General features: G+C 38.3%; 1 protein-coding gene across 1 annotated transcript; it reads left to right on the top strand.

Annotated features, from left to right (window-relative positions):
- Positions 1 to 1463: 1463 nt before the first annotated feature.
- Positions 1464 to 13324, top strand: UBA2 (ubiquitin like modifier activating enzyme 2; the record flags this gene model as incomplete). The annotated part of the gene is made up of 16 exons (XM_026036485.1): positions 1464 to 1571; positions 1839 to 1909; positions 2883 to 2947; positions 3393 to 3493; positions 3655 to 3776; positions 4373 to 4440; positions 5927 to 6048; positions 6860 to 6959; positions 7398 to 7558; positions 8071 to 8164; positions 8264 to 8376; positions 8852 to 9007; positions 9581 to 9677; positions 10361 to 10466; positions 11189 to 11325; positions 12353 to 13324. Coding segments are annotated over 16 exons (1803 nt in total), but the record flags the coding sequence as incomplete, so codon positions are not given.
- Positions 13325 to 19771: the final 6447 nt, after the last annotated feature.

The following is a 19771-nucleotide window of genomic DNA, read 5'->3' as shown; positions in this document are numbered from 1 at the left end:
GCCTCCGCCCGGCGGCGCCTCCTGCGCCGGGCGGGAGCCGCTCGGGCTCTTCCCGCGTTGCTGCCGGCCGCGGGGAGCCCGGCCCGTGCTAGCACCGAGCCCGCCTCGGCGGGGCCAGAGGAGGCCGGCCGGCTCTTCCCTCCTTCCCTCCCTTCCCTCTCACCCCAAAGCGCGTTTCCCGGTTAACGGCCGGGCACCAACCCGGCCGGGATGTGTTTGTTGTTTCACACCTTGTACCGGGCGTTTCTGCGCTGCCTTCGCAAGTCCAACCTAGCCGGACTCCATCAGTTTAAGTAGATGTTGGATCAGGCCCATGGTTTTCAAAAGTGTTTCTTGGCAGTGTTTTATGCAGGAATGTAGCGTTTGGATAATGTAGGGAAGGGATGGCAGAGGACAAGATGAGGCCAAAGAAAGAGTTGTTATATTAAAAAGCAGTTTTGCTGTCATGAAAAGAAATTGCTTCTCTTAGTGTTTGTGATATTTTTATAGATTTTCCTTGATGAAAAAAACATTTAATATATTTGGATGCAAGAAAACGCTTTTTATTTTTTGGGAGAGGAAAGCTATGGCAGGCTTGTTTTTAGTTGTTGTTAATCAAAGCAATAATACAAATTACAGTAGTTTTGAATGTGTAGGTCAGAAATAGGTAACTGCTTTGTTGAAAAGGCCAGTGTCTTATGTCTTTCATTTATGAGGACAGAATTGGACAAAATCCATGTCTGAAATAAGAACACTAACATTTGGCTTTCTAGAAGGTTCTAAAGTCTAAAATGTCTTGCTGAGGCTTAGGAAGCTCTCCCTGCCCTTGCTGGGGATGGGAGCAGAGAGGACCTTTAACAGCAATTGACCAGATAAACTTTTTCATTTAGAGTAGCAGCAACAAAGGTTTGAACACCGTTCAAGTGCTTCTCAGAGCTCTAAATCTTATTAATTCCTGCATGAATGTATGCAAGGGGGAAGCAGAGCCTCTGTAAACCACCAAGTTCATGTGCATATGTTAATAAATAGAAATATGGCTTTGGGAAATTATGGATACGGCAGCGGAGAGCCGTCTGGGGGCCTGGCTGCCGCCCGTCCCGCTTCTGCAGCACCTCCTGGGCCGGCGCGTGCTGCTCCCGCCGGATCCTTGTGTCTCCATTGGGACTAACTGGAAAAATCCCAGTATTAACATTCCACACGCGTATCTCAGCATCTGCCATGCCTTTTAGCAGAGACTCTTTCTAAACAATTTGTTGTCATGTGGCCCTTATTTCTGAAATACATTTCCATCATTAATAATTGTTTAAAATATGGCTATTCCTGAAGACAACTCATCAACTTTGCTTCAATGGTTGCAATAATACAAATATAATAACTATCTGATTGCACTTCTGAAAATGCAGGTATAAGTTCATGTTCTTTGCTCAGTCACAGTTTTTTCAAAGTCTAGTAATTATTTTATCCTTTTTACTTCTTTAAAATGAAATGGCTGCCTTGTGTTTTTACAGATTGATTTGGATACTATTGATGTCAGCAATCTCAATAGGCAGTTTTTATTTCAAAAGAAACATGTTGGAAGATCAAAATCACAGGTGAGAAAAAAATTGAAGTCTTTCTTATTCAGTACTATTATTTCATGGTCAGTGTTAGAAATATGTTAAAACTGTGTTTGTATATGCTCCTGCTTACAATATTTTTGTCTTCTATTAGAAGAGTTGCTAAAGTAAATGTTGGGCTCATGGCTACCCGCTTCTTTCAAATGTATTGAAAGCTCTAATATGCTAATAAACTAGAGCTTTCTTAGCTTAAAAAAAGAAAGAATAAGCACATTTTTGTTCTTTTTTTTTTCTCATTTCTAGGTTGCCAAGGAAAGCGTCTTACAGTTTTATCCAGAAGCTAATATTATAGCTTATCATGATAGCATCATGAAGTATGTTTATTTTTAAGCTCTAATTATGTGTTTTGATTTGCAAATACTGGGTTATTTAAATACTACAATGTAAATGTAAGACTACCATACACCTGGGAGGGAATATGGACTTTGCATGAATTTTCTTATGCTTTGTTAGGGAGCTGAAGTTACTTGTTGTGTCAAATTTCCCCTTTATTAACAACAGTTTATATAGAAGTTTTTACAGTGTAAGGATGCCCAGATATTGGTTATTTAATCAATAATTAAATGAAAATAAAGGGGAATATTGAGTCCATGATCTGTGTTTCTGAGTATCTTTTATATAAATCCCAGACTGCTAAAGCCTAGTTAATGTCATACTAATCCATAGTAAGTTAGTAAAACAAAATCACACAGTTTCTCATTAGCTTTGATAATTTATTTTCTGCTTTTCCCCTTTTTAAGAAAGTCATACTCTTTTAGCACTAAGGCTCAAGGTCTGATGTTGCTGTTTTGCAACGTAAAATGCAACATAAAATGTGAAATTGTCGATATGCTAATATCCCGTGCCTTGTCTTGTAAGTATATAGAGACACAATCAAAATCAATTGAACTGTTGCAGCATAATGAGTTATGAGCAGTGTGATGAGCTGTGGTAATTACAGTGTGAACTTTTTAGCCTCAGCCAATGATTTTTATGATAAGTTATCGACGCTTGTTCAATAGGTTGACTAGGTCAAAACAGTATAATCAGTTTTTCTTTTTTGCCTTTTTTCTTGGTCAAATTAATACAAATTGAAGTAGCTCCTTTTCAGTAGCATAAAATCCATGCTTTTGCACAGCTTTAAAATGTTTAGAAGGCAAATGGAGTAAATGAAGTCTAGCAGGAAACCTACAATATGTGCAATGTATCACTTGAATGTCAATCCGCTTTTGAATGCAGGTAGTTTCAGTTGTGGCCTAATTAACAAATCTCATATGCTATTTTAAATACTGTTTTTCTTTTCTGTAGCCCTGACTATAATGTAGAGTTCTTCCGCCAGTTTACATTGGTTATGAATGCTCTGGATAACAGAGGTGAATTTTTCCCTATACTTTTATATTTGAAATTAAAATACTATTGCTACTTCTGAAATGTCAGTTAAGTGAGATATTAACCTATTAACCTCTAGATATTTTGACTAATACTTGTGTGCGTTGCTATAAACTTTAAAGTCTAGTCAGTGCTTTTACAAAATAAACATTAATTTTGATGTTATCCTTTTATAGGAAGTATTATAAGTACATATATACATTTTCAGTTGAACTTGCTGTATTTAATAGTGTCATTTTATTATGTATTAATTGCAAGATGGGCTAAGTTAAAACGACGTAGTTCTATATATAATGAAGTGAGGCAGATTCCAGATAAATACTTGCATGAGAAGCTAGTTTGAGTCATGTGAAGTCAAATATTTTTCTATTTATTTAAAATTTTCTATTTAATTAAAAAACTATTTTTTAAAAACACTTTCCTTTGCAGCTGCCCGTAACCATGTGAACAGGATGTGTCTGGCTGCTGATGTTCCCCTTATAGAGAGCGGAACCGCAGGCTACCTTGGACAAGTAACAGTTATTAAAAAGGTTAGGTTGTTTTTCACTCTGTCACTTTAAGTTTAAATCACTGGGTATTTTAGGCAGCCAGGTGCTGGGTATTTTGGGATACACTTCTACTTCATCTGATAATAACATATACTATGAGTAGCCTCCACAGTGTGGCAAATAAATATTTTACTTTTCCCCAGGGAGTGACAGAATGTTATGAATGTCATCCTAAACCAACTCAGAAGACCTTTCCAGGCTGCACAATCCGCAATACACCATCAGAGCCCATCCATTGCATTGTGTGGGCTAAGTATTTGTTCAAGTAAGTTGTTTTTTTTAAAGAAAATAGTTACTGTGATTTTTTTTTTTATTGGATGCCTATAGTCTGAGAAACAAAATGAACACTTTTTTTTTCAAATTAATGTGAATTATTGAGAAATCTTTTTGTTGTTTCATCCATGTGTTTGATATAAAGGTAACATGTCTGTTAGTACTGAGGGCTTGTTCTACTATCACAGAAAATGTGGCAGAAAAAATTGGTACAGCAGTCTGGGTTGCTAAGAACTTACTTTATCCTTCACTTATTTCCTGTAAAATTAACACATTTGTAAGTAAGTATTCTATCCACAATTATAAAATTTGCTAAGATTTTACTGAGGGGATATAGGCAATTCATTCAGTACTGCAATATAAATGCAAAGCTAAATGAACTGTTGAATAAGTTATATGAAACTTTTACCTAATTTTTATATGTTTTTTGTGTTGTCAGTATTAAATCTATATGTGGTGAATTTCAATGTGAAGTGGTGCTTTAATAAGAATTCTCAAGTGGATGCACATCAGTTATGGAATATTTTAGTGATTAATTAGATATGATGAAAACCAAGTGCTATGTTTCTATTTTTAATTATCATATAGCCAGCTCTTTGGAGAAGAAGATGCTGATCAAGAAGTCTCGCCTGACAGAGCTGATCCTGAAGCTGCCTGTGAGTGTGATATAAACTGGTAGCTTGCCTAAGTACTTCCGAATTACTAAAGGTTCTATTTCAGAAATAGTGACTTGTGTCCATTCCATTTCTTAAAGTCAAATTTGGACAGTTAAGCTCTCTTTTCTTCTAAGAGGATTCTTCAAGTGCCTGTGCGCTGTCTGAGTTTGGGATGTGTTAACAGTACTTTTCCTTACAGACCTTCTTGTTCAGGTAATTCAGTGCCTGCTTACTAGCACTTAAAATGTAAAACAAATCCAGTGTTTTTTGGATTCCTTGATATGTAGACTGTCAGAGATCTTTAATGTGTGGTTAGTGTGCAAAAATACTTTATAATGGCCACTGGTTTAGTTGTCTGTTTTCAGAACTGTGGTTGTGTGGGGAGCCTGAAAATTAATAAAATGATTTGTTCAGCTGTTGTGAAAACATTTTTACTACAGTGTAATGCAGGTCATTGGCATTTATTAGTTTTGTCAGAGGTAATCTGGGTAGAGCAGCTGTGAGGAACAGTTATATTACTACTAATTATAAAGTTTGGATTAACACATCCAAGTCTAAATTATTTGATTTAGATAAAGAGGCTTTCACTGTATATTCAGAGACTCCTGTTGCATGTAGAGCAACTTTCTTCACTGTGTGCAAAGAAACTTAAAGTGCAAAGGGAGCTGGAAGTGAAAATGAAATATATGGATCTGCATGGAGTGGAGATCCATTATACTTGGATGAGAGGGAGTGAGTGCTTCCTTCTATGCAGCTGGGAATCTTGTCCTTTGAACTGAGGACAGAGAACTAAGTGGTATTTGTAGCGCTCTTCCATTTTTAACTCCTAACTGAGGTATTGCAAGGAAATACAGGGATAATGTGTGAACTCTCTTGGACTGAAATACTTCCATGTTCAGGAAATATGCTAATTTTTAGTTGTGTTTTTGAAGCTGTCATATATCTTTTGTAATGTCAATAACTGTAGTTACTGCAAAAGTGAATAAGTATCTTCTGCTTCTCCTTCTGGATCTTTGATAGGTAAGTAAGTTTGAGAGAGGAAGGTTAGGGGATCCTCTGAGCAGCAGACATCCACCTACCAGTATTTCTGCAGGAAGTTCAGGGTGAAATAACTGAACCTTGCCAGAGTGGCACATAACAAAGTTATAACAATTGTTGCTGGAAGACTTTAAGACAGCAGATACTATGCTACTTTTTTTAAGGAGGTATTCCAGGGAAATCCCAGGAACTGAGCTGTAGGCTGATCTCTGTACTGAGCAGCAGCAGGTTGTAATGTGGGTTACATGCAGTGGGTAGCAGTGGCGTGTTAGGGAAGGGTCAACACAATATTGTGTTACAGCCTGTGAACAGATTCATTCTTATGTGGATGAAATACTTAAGTGGTAATGTAATGTTTGTTAATTCTAGGGCAAATATATGATTGTGGATTTGTGGTTTTGTTTGTTGTTTTTTTAATTAAAATACTTGGTTCACACTCTATTAATAGGGGAACCAGCAGAAGCAGAAGCCAGAGCACGAGCATCCAATGAAGATGGTGAGATTAAACGTGTTTCAACTAAGGAGTGGGCTAAATCAACTGGATATGATCCAGTTAAGCTTTTTACTAAGGTATCATTTTTCCCCCCAATAAATGTCTATATTCAAAGTGTGTGAACTGCTTTAAAGTTAACTCAAAACACATTTTATAAGTTTACTGCTAGCCATTGATTATGCAATTATGTCATTACTTCCACCAGTTTTGCTCGTGCTGATATTAACCACACTTGGCTGTTTTGCGATGTTCAATCTACCTCTGTGTTACTGCTGCAGCAGCTGGTTCCGTATTGTACACAGAAACATTCATTTGAATTATTTTTAATATAAAAAAAAATCAAACTGTGAATCCTGTAGGGTCTTCACTGTGCCTAATCACACCCCAGTCTGAGGTAGAAACAGCTGTCATCCACCTCCAGCATATAATCAGACCTTGGCATAAAGAAATACAAACTGGTTTAGGAGTTTTTCTTCTGAAAAGCTGCCAGAAGGGGGTGAACAGGAAACGAGTATGAGAGTATGAGTATGTATTGATTGGCAGTAATCATTTTCTTTGGAATTGGATTTGTTCATTAACATACAGAGAAGAATAACCCAGGGAGAATATTAAAATAGTTGCAGTGGTGGCTTCAGCAGGCAGATATACCTACTGCTCGGGTTATTGTCCCTTGACATACTTCACTTTTAAAGCAAAAAATCAACAGAGCTGTCTCCCTCGTGTGAAGCAATAACTGTTAGAGGATGGGAAATAAGAACTTTTTTGTAACTTTTCTTCTATGTAGTCTGGTTTATTTATGTGGCTGAAGATAAGAAGCAAAAACTTCAAAGTCTTATTTTCTTTCTTCCCTCTTTTTTTTTTTTTTTTTTTTTTTTTGATATTTCCCAGCTTTTCAAAGATGACATTAGATATCTGCTGACAATGGATAAGCTGTGGAGGAAGAGAAAGCCTCCAGTGCCTCTGGACTGGACTGAGGTCCAAAATCAAGGTAATTGTTCCCCTCACCTTGTATATCTGTAAGTCATACCTCTTGATAGTTAATGCACCTCTATGATAATGAATATTTTTTCACTGTCAAAGTTTGAGGACTGACAATAAATGTATTTACTTGATTGTGATTCCAGCATTTTTTTTTTCATTGGGAGATGCTTTTCCATACACACAAATGTATATACCAAGTTTGACTGAAAATTCACACTTGCTATAAATAGTGCATGTTCAAGCAACTGATGTGAGGATAGCTTTAAACTGCAATTTAAATGTAGATCTGCTGTAAAATATTGGGGCTACTGTTGTTCTAGGGCATTGTTTTTTGGTTTAGTAAACATTTAATTTTACTGAAACAGGAAAGTTTAGCACTTTAATACAACTTTTATCGGATTTCTAAATATTTCTGATCTCAATCTTTTTTTTTTTTTTCCCAAAGAGAAAAGTGTATCTGACCAACAAAATGAGTCCTCAGCAGTCTTGAAAGATCAGCAGGTTCTGGATGTAAAGAGCTATGCACACTTATTTTCCAAGAGTGTTGAAACCCTGAGACTTCACCTAGCTGAGAAGGGTGATGGAGCAGAACTTATATGGGATAAGGTTAGTTCCCCAAATACATAGGAATCACTTATATGCTACATATTTAGAATAAATATTATTTGGCTTGTAAGTTTCATTCCAAAATAGTACTACTTTGAAGAAAAATGGCATCTCATTGAAAACACTTTTTGTGTGTTTTGTATTTTGGTTTATACTAACCAGTATATAAAGTATACTAGTTTATACTTTGTACACTTTGTTTTATTACTCGTTTAATCTAAGGATTAAGTATTGAGGTGTAAGGTAATAACTTAATTCAAAAACTTGTAAAAGCCCAACTTCAGAAATAATCATCAACACAACACTGAAACTGCTTGAAAATATCATTTGATAGAGGCGGTGAATTAACATTGAACTGGATTTAAACATCTCTAAAGAGAGATGTATAAATAATACAGAGATGTGTAATAAGAGATGTATCTCTTTTTAAGATAATTTTAGAAACCATCTGTTGCATTTTTTTTTCCAATATGTAATTGATTTTAAATACTCTCGCATTAACTTCTTGTCAGGATGATCCATCTGCAATGGATTTTGTCACTTCTGCTGCAAATCTCAGGATGCATGTTTTCAGTATGAATATGAAGAGCAGATTTGACATCAAATGTAAGAATAAAATATACCATCACTTTAAATAGAAAGTTATCTAATTTTTCTAGTCTTCATTTACTGTTAAAAATTTGCATACTCTTGCTTATTTTGCAGCAATGGCAGGAAATATTATCCCAGCTATAGCTACTACTAATGCAGTAATAGCTGGTCTGATAGTGCTGGAGGGTTTGAAGATTTTATCAGGAAAAATAGATCAGTGTAGAACGGTAAGTGGGAATAAGATATTTTTATTTTGTTGTTATTCATTGTGTATTTAACAGTCATGCTTAACCTGCTTTGACTAGTGTGCAGTTCTATTCTCTGTCAGTTGTTGTTACCCCAGTAGATCCTGAATGTGCTGGGAAGTTTCAGTTGCAGTGGGAAGAGAAATGGAAATCCCAAGGATCCTGAAGTTCCTTCTCATCTCATGAAAATTGGCTGCTGGGTGGGAGGGAGAGAACCAGACTCTGACCCTGCTTGAAACACGACTGTTCCATGTTACGTGTCTGTTTGGCAATAGCTGCTCAGTGAGCACAGGTGTCATTGTGGGCTGGCCATAACGTGCACTTTCTCCTGCTCAACAGACATGTCAAAGAGGATTAGGGATGAGAACATCCTGTGAGACTAAGAATAAATCTCTAGGAAACCAAGTTTTGTTAGTGTTGTTGCTTAACGAATAACTTGTTTTCTTCTTCCTTCAAGATTTTTCTGAACAAGCAGCCAAATCCCAGAAAGAAGCTGTTGGTCCCTTGTGCTTTGGATCCACCAAATCCTAACTGTTATGTTTGTGCAAGTAAACCAGAAGTGACTGTGAAGCTTAATGTACACAAAGTTACTGTGTTAACGCTCCAAGATAAGGTAAATCTTATTAACTACAGCTTTTATTTTGATTGGAATGTACATGAATAAAGTTGTTTTGTTACATATATTATTCTCTGTACTTTGTTTATTTTTGTTCTGCAATTTTCATTTCTCTTAGCGAAAATAAAGCTAGATTAGTCAGTGCCCTTCTGACTCCTGTGTAAGAATGCTTGTATTTTGTAGTTCTTTGATATTTTAAAGCCTACTCGCATCTAACGACAAAAAGAAAAAGTATTTCAATTTAAAATTGCCACATTATAGGGTTGTAGTAAAAACTGAATTGTAATTTTATACTTTTTTTGGAAGTATCTCTTTTTTCAGTAAATGGTTGAACCTCTAAAAGAGAAATCACAGGGTTTTAAGATGGTTTCTGTGGTAGCTGGAACTGTGACTTCAAATTGCAAAAAGATAATTATTTTGTTTATGAGAATAAAAAAAAAGGTAATTTTATAGATTTTAGTAGATGCTTTAATGAATATGGGTCAGGATAGGGAAACCACCACTATTTAAGTTTTTTTCCTTCATAAGTAGTTTCAAGCAAGATAGTAACAATCATGTTCATCTTCTCAGATAGTGAAAGAAAAATTTGCTATGGTAGCACCAGATGTACAAATAGATGATGGAAAAGGAACTATCCTTATCTCTTCAGAAGAAGGAGAAACAGAAGGTATGCATATTAATGCTTTTAAATAAGAATAAATATAAATTAGAAATAGTATCTAAGTAATGCAGAATGTAATTATAGCATATTTTTAAGTGTACATTCTGTGGAGTAATACTTGAAGAGAACTGGACCTGCATGTATGTAATTGGCTGGAGAATAACTGGTAGTATTGTCTACATGCCTAGAAGTAGTGTAGAGCTTTCCTGTATAAGGGGCTTTCACCTTGAGCATCAGAATTCCTTCGAGAGACAATACTCAGCTTTAGAAGTGCTCCCATTAGCTCCTCCTGTTTGTAAGCCCATTCCTTTTCTTGCTCTTAGATTCTTAAATTGGTTATTTTTAAAATGGACAATGACTGATGCTTGTAGACCCCATTGTAATACAAATATCTTCTCCAGAAAACATTCCTGAATGTAATAATGATGCTAAACATTACTAAATGTAAGGATGCACAAGAAGCAAATAAATCAAACATATAGATTTAAGTCTATGTAGGACTTAAATGTCACTTTTACCTTTAAATATGGGTAGTAAACAGTAATCTTTCTTCACATAAATTTCCGGAGTACTCATTTCATCAAATTTACTTTGGTGTAAAGGATAGTTTTGAATTTTAAAACTAAGTAAAATCTTAATATATAAACCCATTTGTACACAATATTCCACTTTTTTTTTTTTTTTTTTAGCAAATAATCATAGGAAATTATCAGACTTTGGAATTAGAAATGGCACTCGACTACAAGCAGATGATTTCCTCCAGGACTATACACTGTTAATCAATGTGCTTCATAGGTAAGGTTTCTGAAATAATTATGTGTATATTTTAAGTAGTTCTATCTGGAGTTTCCAAAACAGTGTATTAAATTCATGATATAAGTCAAAGATTAAGCTGTTGAAAGTAAATGTTGTATGCAGTGTTTAAGTGCCTTTTACTAGAATAGTAGTTGGAAAGAGTATATTTTATTTTGTTTAGTATGGTGATTGCACAAGGTAAAAATGCAATACAAAACTAAATTTTTGAGGCTGCCAACAAGTGAGAAACTGCAAAAGATTTAAACCAAACAAAGTCCAAAGAACCTTACTAAATAATAGATCACCTGTCTGACTACCTGTGACTAGATGCAACAATGTAAATAGAAATTACTTTAAAATAATTTCCCAGTGTTTTTAGTGATGGATAAGAGGTATACATATTATGTATAATAATTTTAACCCACAATGTTTCCAGGGAGAATAGGAATGTGAAACTGAGGAAGAAAAATAAGCTCACAAAATGATATATTTTATTTTTTTTTATTCCTTCTCCTAAGCATTTTAAGGCATGGCAGTGGGTGAAACTGTTTACAAATAGTCAAAGAATAATTTATGAAGGAGGACTGCGCAGATTGTCCTCATTTTTTTTTCTTTTTTTTTTTTTTTTTTTGTCAGAGTTGTAGGTTGCTTTAATAGTTGGGTGAAATATATTTTTCTGGAAAAAAAAATAGAGTATTTTAAAAATATGATTTTTTCCACAGTGAAGACCTAGAAAAAGATGTAGAATTTGAAGTTGTTGGTGATGCCCCTGAAAAAGTTGGCCCTAAACCTCCAGAACCAACACCCAGGAGCATAACCAATGGTAGCGATGATGGAGCACAACCGTCAACATCAACAGGTAAGTGATAGAAATGAATGAAAACAAATGAAATGCATCTTTCAGTAGTGTAGTCCAATTAAAATGTAAGTTGTCTTTAGTATTAGGACATAATTCTTTGTGCCAATATGAAGTGAAGAAGATCTAAATTATCTCTGTGTGTATATATGTACATGTATATGTATGCATATGTGTGCACACATGTATCATATTGGTATACAAATGTATGTATACACATATGTATTTTAACTACATAAAGGATAGTAAAATATAAATTTAAGATCGTTATAAAAGTTTACAGTAATAAGATTGTTATGAAGGTTTACAGTAATACAACTTGAAATGTTATTATTTATAAGTATCAGTGTTTGCTATTCATGAAAAATACTATCACCTTTCTAATACTGAATTTTTCTTTAAATCTATTTGGAATAGAACATTGATCCAATTTATTAAAATTAGATAAAAACTAATACTAGGAAACAGTATAAAATTAGTTTTTACACTGCATTTTATGTAAAAAGGAATAGAATTGATGAGATTTCTTGCAAGAGCCTATTTGACTATATTTTTCCCTCTTCTATACTCCCCATGCATATCCTTTAGCTCTTTTTATAAATCTGCTTCCCCTTCCACTGATATGCTTCTTCATGTGTGTGTGAGGAAATTTGGCTTCTGGTGCATATGTTAGTAGAAGGGAGTCTGCACTATGATTCTGTGTGTATAAAGGTTCTTTCCTCAGGGACTTCTGCAAGTAGGACACAATTCTTCTGTTTTAGCTGTGCAAAAAACATCTTGATAACTAATGCATTTTCACTTTCACTTCAGTTTAAGAGAGAGAAACATGTGAAAAGCCTATTTTATATACATTTCAGGGAAATTGAAAAGTATTATTGTATTTGAATGACAAAGGATGTGTATAATGAATGCTTCAAGATGTATTTGTTGTATTAGAGAAATCCTTATTTTTGTTTTGTGATATGAAATTTGAGTTGAGGATAAACTATCCCCACAGTATCCATTGGAATTAAAAATATGTATTTTGCAGCTGCAGATCAAGATGATCTATTGATTGTTGATTCTGATGATGAAGGTCCTTCAAGCAACATTGATGAGGATATGGAAAATAAAAGCCGCAAGAGAAAGCTAGAAGATAAAGAATGCGTCAGTACTAAGAGAGTGCGTACAGAGCAGACAGAAGAGCAAGATGAAATTATAGCATTAGACTGAACATGCAAGTGCCCCTTGACAAAATGATTCAGATAATGTCATACAGTAATAGCATGCTACGTTGGGGGTGTGAAAAATGTCAAGAACTAGACTAATTTTAAGACCTTTTTTCCAAGACAATATCAAGCCACTGACTTCAATAATTGGTGTTTGTTCCTGCTTTCATCTTGATAGACTCTTTTAGAAGTTTTTCCATATGGTATATTAAATGTAGTAGAAATATAGTCTATGAAAATTTACACATAAGTATTTGCATAAAAGGTCATGAGGAGAAAAAAAAGCATGTTATTTTTGTGTAAATACCTTTTAGGTATAATTTAATAGGACAAATAAAACTACCCTGGTTTAGTAAAGGGTTAACATCTGATATCCAAATGTATAAGTAACTTTTTTTTTGCTTGAGGAAAAGTATTTTAGTCTAGTCCTAACTGTCTTTCACACCCTGAACTCTAGTAAAAGACAAAATTCACAAAGCAAATTAGTGCCATGTTTGAACAGTGTTCTTAAACTTCAGTTGGCACTATGTACATTACTGTAAAACTGTTAATTTACTCAAGTTTTTCAGCTCGTACTGCCTGGTATGTCAGTGTAAGAAGCAAATTTTTGTGTATTGTTACAGTTTCAGGTTATTTATATTTGATGTTTTGTAAACTCAGATACTACTACTATACTGTACATCTGACGGACCAAATAAATGACATCTGAAATACTTGCTATATTTGCTTGCACAGTCCAAGTTCATGATGATCTATGGGATTTTACAATGTATAGCCTTCAAAAATTACTGTACTATCTCCATTTTTTAAAGCGTAACCTAGCAGTACAGAACTTAAGCTTCACTTGTTTAAGGTGAAAGGGGATTTTTTTAATAAAACTTTTGTGAATGTGTTTTTTTCCTGGACAATCAATTATTGGCCTCTTCAGCTGGAGCACTAACACCACGATGTGGAAAGGTTGTCAACACTTCATGCTTTTAGAGAGAGAAAGCACTTTTTATGTCTTTTATGTACTACACTAAGTGCCTAGAGCATAAGCGTTTATTTTTAGGAACAATATCTTTGCTGCATTTTTGTAAATATGTTGGAAGCTGTTGAAATTGTCAGTGTCAAATCCTAGAATATTCATCCTAACTATTGACACCATGCTAAAATGACTTGCCAACTATGGTGTATCCATGAACCAGACCTTCTATTTAACATGTAAGCAGATACTGAGCAGATGAGATTTATTCTACATCAGTTTACAAAATGCCTGAGTTTTAAACAAAACATTAATAATGGAGAAAGGATTTTTTAGAAAATTCTTTAAATTATATTTCTGCATCTGGTTCTGTCTCAAAGGGCACTTTTTAATTAGTATTAATTTATCCACAAGGTGCAGAATCGTAGGATTCTATAATGCAATTAATGTTCTGTCTCTTCTTTTAGGTCATAATAGTCACATGCAGTGGCTTGTCTGCAGACATAAACCTCCCTCCTGTGAAACTGTAGAGCCTTTTGGGTTAGTTGCTTCTTGGAAACAGTCAGTGAAGACAGGTAAAGATGTAAATGAGAGGAATAAAAATATTTTTGACATTATAGGGAGTTGTTATACTTTTCTCCCTAACCAACTAAAGAACTAGAATTTTATACATCTCGGATAGCACTAAAGTGACAGGTTGAGATAACTGGCGTTTTCTTTTAAGCATTATTAGAAATCAAGCTTTATTGGTTTATAAAGCCAGTTGTCAAATGGCTTGTTAGCTGTGTGATGAAGTTTGTCAGGCCACAGTGAGGAGCAGGTGCCAGGTGCACTGTGTCTAAAATTCCATCTCACTTAGTACCTGACAAAATTTCCTACTTGCACAGGGCTCTTGAATGGAGTCTAGTTCAAGTAAAAGCTTTAATTCTGGTAACTTTATCAAATCAATTTAACTGATGTTGAGAATTGAAGACTTAGAAGCTGAATGGGATATAAGCTGCTTTCAAACAGTTATTCTCATAGTCAAACAGTTATTCTCAATTGTTTCAAACAGGTATTCTACAATAACATGCAGCACCAACAAATTTAGCTGAGAAAAAGATGAGAGTAAGAAGGGAAATTTTTATTCAGTCTTGTTGAATTCTACTTAAATTATCTAGTATTTAGACTATGTCAGTGCAAGATTACAGTTTCTCTGAGAATCTGGTAATACTCTGTAGGGACCATAGACAACCTCACTCTGTAAAACAGAGTCTTTTACAGAGTCTTGACTCTGTGTACAAAGAAAAAAAGAAAAAAAAAAAAAAAATGATGGATTGCAGGACTGCTGAGTAGTAACCAAGCATTGTATCTTGAATGTGAGGGGCCACTGCAGGGCACTGATTAGTTAGATTAGATTTGAGCAGCATAGAATTTAAACTATGTGTCATCTGGTTTGTAGCATGAAAGGTAGCCCAGAATTTAATTACATAAGGCAGTACCTGTTGATGTACTTAGGAAATATAATTGTGCTGCCTTTGTTTCTTTAGGAAATACTTAGATTGATAGAAGTGCTCCAGATCCTTTCTGTAAAAAGTTTTGGAGTGAGACAGTTTTTAATACATCTTCTTTAAATAGGCTTCTTCTATGGAACATACGACGGGGGCTCATTTAAAGTCAGCTCTTTAGTTAAATTCTTACAAAGTTTGGCAATATTGAGTGAATCAGCAAAACGCTAACTACCCCTGTTAAATGAAAAGCTGCTTCTCAAAACTGATGGAAGTATCAGGATCCCTAAGTGCCTACTAGTCACCAATCAATTTACGCTTTCTCTTGTCCTTGAGAGCAGATTATAAATGGAAGCACTTAATAAGCTTTCAAGTAATGAAAATGTATTATCTGTCTTTGTATGCTATTAGTTCGGTATGCCTTTTCTGCACTGAGGCATGGACCACAGCACAGCAGTTAGCTAGAGACAGTGAAGAAATTTGTGAGGACTTTCAAACAAACTTACAGTAAGTAAAAAAAAACTTTCCACAAAAAAACACAACCTATCTGATTCTCAAAACAGACAATCATCTGAGTACAGTACTTGTTCCTTCAAGATGTACTTAAAAACTATTGCAGTCGGGGAAAAGCTGCTGGGGCCATCACATGGCAGCTTTGTATCAGCCTGTTTCTCAAAAAAAAACTGTAACCTGTAGCTAGTTGTGGTACTTGTAGTAGTGCTTTGTGCCGTTTTAATTTTGCCTTATGAAGCCATTTCAGCGCTGAACCGCACGGAGATGTGCATGTTTTCCTAGGCTGTTGGCTCTGACAGCTGGCAAGCAGCTTGATGTGCTGTTTCAAGTCGTGACCTTTACACAAAGACCTCTTGCTAAGCATTTATTAGATCGCAGAAGGTAAAGTAAGGTTGTGTCCAGTTGGTATTTACCATTGATAGTGTCTGTTTTGAGCCTTATCTCTACTACTCCAAAGTTGTAAATCTGGATTAAAACACTGATCACAGCAGTGAACAGCTTGGGCGTACATTGTCTGTCTAACGTTTACAAAGTGGCTGTCATAACAGGAATTTTACAGGGTCTGTCTCTGGCTATATTCGTGCAGCATGATAAATAGCTGCATTTGCAATGAGCTATTATGGGAATAAGAAGAATGTTAAAAATGTTAAATAGTGGTTTATTGCAGATTTAGCATGAGAAATGATCTACTAGCTTATAGAGCACTTTGTCAAAAATATTTTAAATAGTTTTGCCTAGTAGTCAAAAGGTAGCCATTTGAATACAATGTGTTCTTTCTACCAGAAGGTGGTGCCCTAAAACACATTCAGTATTCCAATTTTTTAAAGCTGTGATATCTGAAAATGAATATTTAAAAAGATATATTGGAACAAGGTGAAAGTCTCCAAAATTAAGTAGTGAAGTCTCTGTGATGCTTGAACTCTCATTTGTAGTCCAAAATAATAGGATATAAGAAATACAATTTTTTTTCTTGGTTCAAAACAGACAAAGGAAAAGGAATAACCATTACAAGAAACATTACCAAGAAACTGATCAAATTAAAAATATGAAAACTAGGGCAGTAAAAACATAAATAATCTGAACTCTAGCATATAATTTAATTGTTTTCTCAGTGCTAGAGAGGAAAAGGAGGGAAGATGGAAAAAAAAGTATCCAATTTGATAAGCGAATTGTGAAGTAGCTTCATGATGTTCTAGTCATAACATTGATAACAAAACTGCTGTTAATTGTGCCAGTAAAAACAGGTATAATTTAAAATGCACTACAAGAAGCCAGAAGGATTTTTGTCGTTGCTTTCCACGGGACCAAAGTTGCGCTAGTGAATTATTGTATTTTCAGATTCTCTGCTTTGCTGTTAATGAACTATTTGCAGCTCAGGGAGACAAAATCCCCAGGCAGCCTGTCAATTCTCCCTACAAGCTGGCACGACCAGAGTTTCCTTGAAGGCTCTGGCAATTAGAAGAAACAGGAGTCCGCTGACTGTGAGGCCCAGCCGGCTGATATTCACAGATCAATAACTCCACCTGGCTTTTTTGCTCCCTTTAAGTCTTAGACAAAGGAGTTTATTTAACAGAAGCAGCTGCCTTTCCTTAATATCTGATTTACTGATATAACTTCAAATCAGGCACAAGGATTAACACACCAAATTACAAAATGAATTTCAGCTTTTATAATACTGTCAGGTGGCTCTATGACAGCTATTGAAGAGGAGTTTCCTTTGTGTAAGAAGGAGTTTTTACAATACACGTGCTTTGCTGCTGGTTGTTTAAATGAACTAAATATATTTTAAATACCGTTGAAAGGAAAATATGCAGTATTGTCAAACTGCAATTGGTACTTTTATATATATATATATGTATATGTACATATATATATCAGGAAGGAGAATGATGAGGGTACTTAGAGCAGCAACAGCAGTTTTAACTCTAAACTTCATGTTTGCATAGCCTGGTACATATGGTCCTCTGTGAAAAATGCAGCAGTGCTCAAGTGTGTTACGTACTACCGCAAACATATTTATATTACCCACGTGGGCTACATCTGGGGCTGCAGTGTGGATCAATGTTATGTTCATTATGTGCATGACAAAGTACGATTTACTGGTGAAGAGCTGGTTTGTAGTGTTGCTCTGATGTAGGGCTTAGACAGGAACATTGTGCAGGAACATACGGGCCCTGGGCTGCAGTGGGTTTGTCTGTGCCTTGCTTTGAGGATTTACTTACTGAGCATAAGCTGTCAACAGTAACAGTAAGTGATTCTTAATCATTTGATCCATGTTGCTTACTAAAACGGGCTGTTTCTTCAGATTCCCCAGATTCTCTTGGTCGCCAGCATGTTTTTTTTTTTCCATGAGTTCATCCTAAAGAAAGCAGATGCTTTAACTACTTACGTACCAAGAGGCTTAATGTACAAACTTGCTGCCTAGGCCTGACTGGCAGCTCAGGAGCGTGCTTGGCGGCCGTGCACTTGCATGGGGCTGTGTGGCAGTAACTAGTGCTTGGTGCTGTCTGGGTGAGCATTGCAACACGTTTGCTGGGATGCCTTTGCCGCTGACGCCCACGGCCTGCATCGTGCTGGTCACTCACGAGGAGTACCAGGGCAAGAGGCACTTCCAATGCTTGCAAGCTCAAGATGGAACCTAATCTGTGGAGTGGTAACCTCCACCCCCACAAAGCAACAGCGGGCTTAGGAGACTAGCAAAACTTGAAAGGAGTGTATTAGAAATGTAAAAACAGAGCAGAGCTTGACTTCAGGAGCTGCATTTGCAAACACAGCTCCTTAGCAAAGCACCTCACAGGGGTGAGGTGCCTGTGCGCTGTCTCACCAGTGTGCTTTGCAGGTCTTGTGGGTGTATTCCCAGGTTTGCTTTTTTTTTCTTAGTCTGCTTCCCTGCCCCGCACACAAATAGATTGCCAGTTGATTGCCCTCCACAGCTGGGGACATTCTTAAATACAGAGTTGCTTTTAATGTTTAATTAGGTATGATAAAACGTTCTTGGCAGCGCGGCTGGCACTCCTCCCCTGGCGGGCTGCTGCGCGGCCTCGCTCAGGTAGCTGTGGCCAAGGCTACATCAGCGCAGGTGGCAGCGCGGGCCACCGAGGGGACCCGCGGCCGAGCTGGGACGGCCGCTGAACGTCTCGTCTCGGCGACTGCCTTGGAGGTGTTTTCTGACATTATATACACATCGAAAGGGCGAGCAGCGCTGCGCTTGCCTCAGGACCGCCCGACGGAGCCTTGGGAAGGCAGCACAAACAGCAGCCGCATCTCCCCACTCCCCTTGACCCCGGTGTGGCTCTGGGCACGTTGGCCCCATCAGCGCCGCTCTCTAACGGCCCCCTGGCCGCGGCGGAGCGTGGTCGGGACCCCGCAGCTCAGGCCAGCAGGTGCCGCCCCCCCCCCCGCCCTTCGGCGCCGCGCGCGCCGTTGAGCGGCGGCCGCTCAGGTGAGGCGACCGTTTAACGGTCGCGGGCGGGGCGCCCCCCGCCCCCCCGAGGAAAGTTCCAGCAGGCGGTGGGGGGGAGGGTCCCGACCAGGGTCCCGCGGCGGCCGCTCCCCGCGCTCGCCTCCCCCCTCTCCACGGCGGCCCCGAGAGAAGCCGCGCGGCCGCCGCCGCTCCGCGGATGCTCGCGCTGTCTGCGGGCTCCGCCGCGCCGCCCGCGGGAGGCCGGTCCCCGCCGGAGGCGGCCCGGCCCCGGGAGGCGGGGGCGCGGCGGCGGGGGGCGGCCCGCTGGCGAGCAGCGCCTCGGCCGCCCGCTCCCGGCCTGACTCGGTGAGAATCATTGTTTGGCTCCAGCATTAGCTACATTCCAGCGGGACGCAGCGCCCCGTCTCCTTCCTCGCATTCCTGCCCCACACAAAGGAGTCCCCGCCGCGCCGCTCGTCCGGCCGCCGCGCCCGCCCCGCCGCCGCCCGCCGCCTTCGCCCCCCGCCCGCGGGCGCCGGCCTGGCCGCAGCCCCGGCCCCAGCTCCGGCCCCGGCCTCGGCGCGGGGCGGCGGGCCAGGGGCGGCGGGGGCAGGGAGCCGCCGAGCGCAAATTCCTCCGCGCAGCGCGCCATTGACTGGACCCAGCAACTTATTTAAGGCTGGAAAGTGACACGGGGGCTCCTCGTCTGCGCCCGCCTCGCTGCCGCGATGCCGCCGAGGTGACTGCGCGCTGCGCCGCCGGGGCCGCGAGAGAGCGAGCGAGGGACGGCGCCGTCCCGCCGGGGCCGCGCGGGGAGCGCTGCTTTTTTTGCCCCCTCCCCCCTTTTTTTTTCCCCCTCTTTCCTTTCTCGTTT

Source organism: Nothoprocta perdicaria, unplaced genomic scaffold, assembly GCF_003342845.1.
Source record: "Nothoprocta perdicaria isolate Ctin4 unplaced genomic scaffold, notPer1 scaffold_18, whole genome shotgun sequence".
NCBI lineage: Eukaryota > Metazoa > Chordata > Aves > Tinamiformes > Tinamidae > Nothoprocta > Nothoprocta perdicaria.
This window is presented reverse-complemented; position numbering and strand designations above follow the sequence as displayed.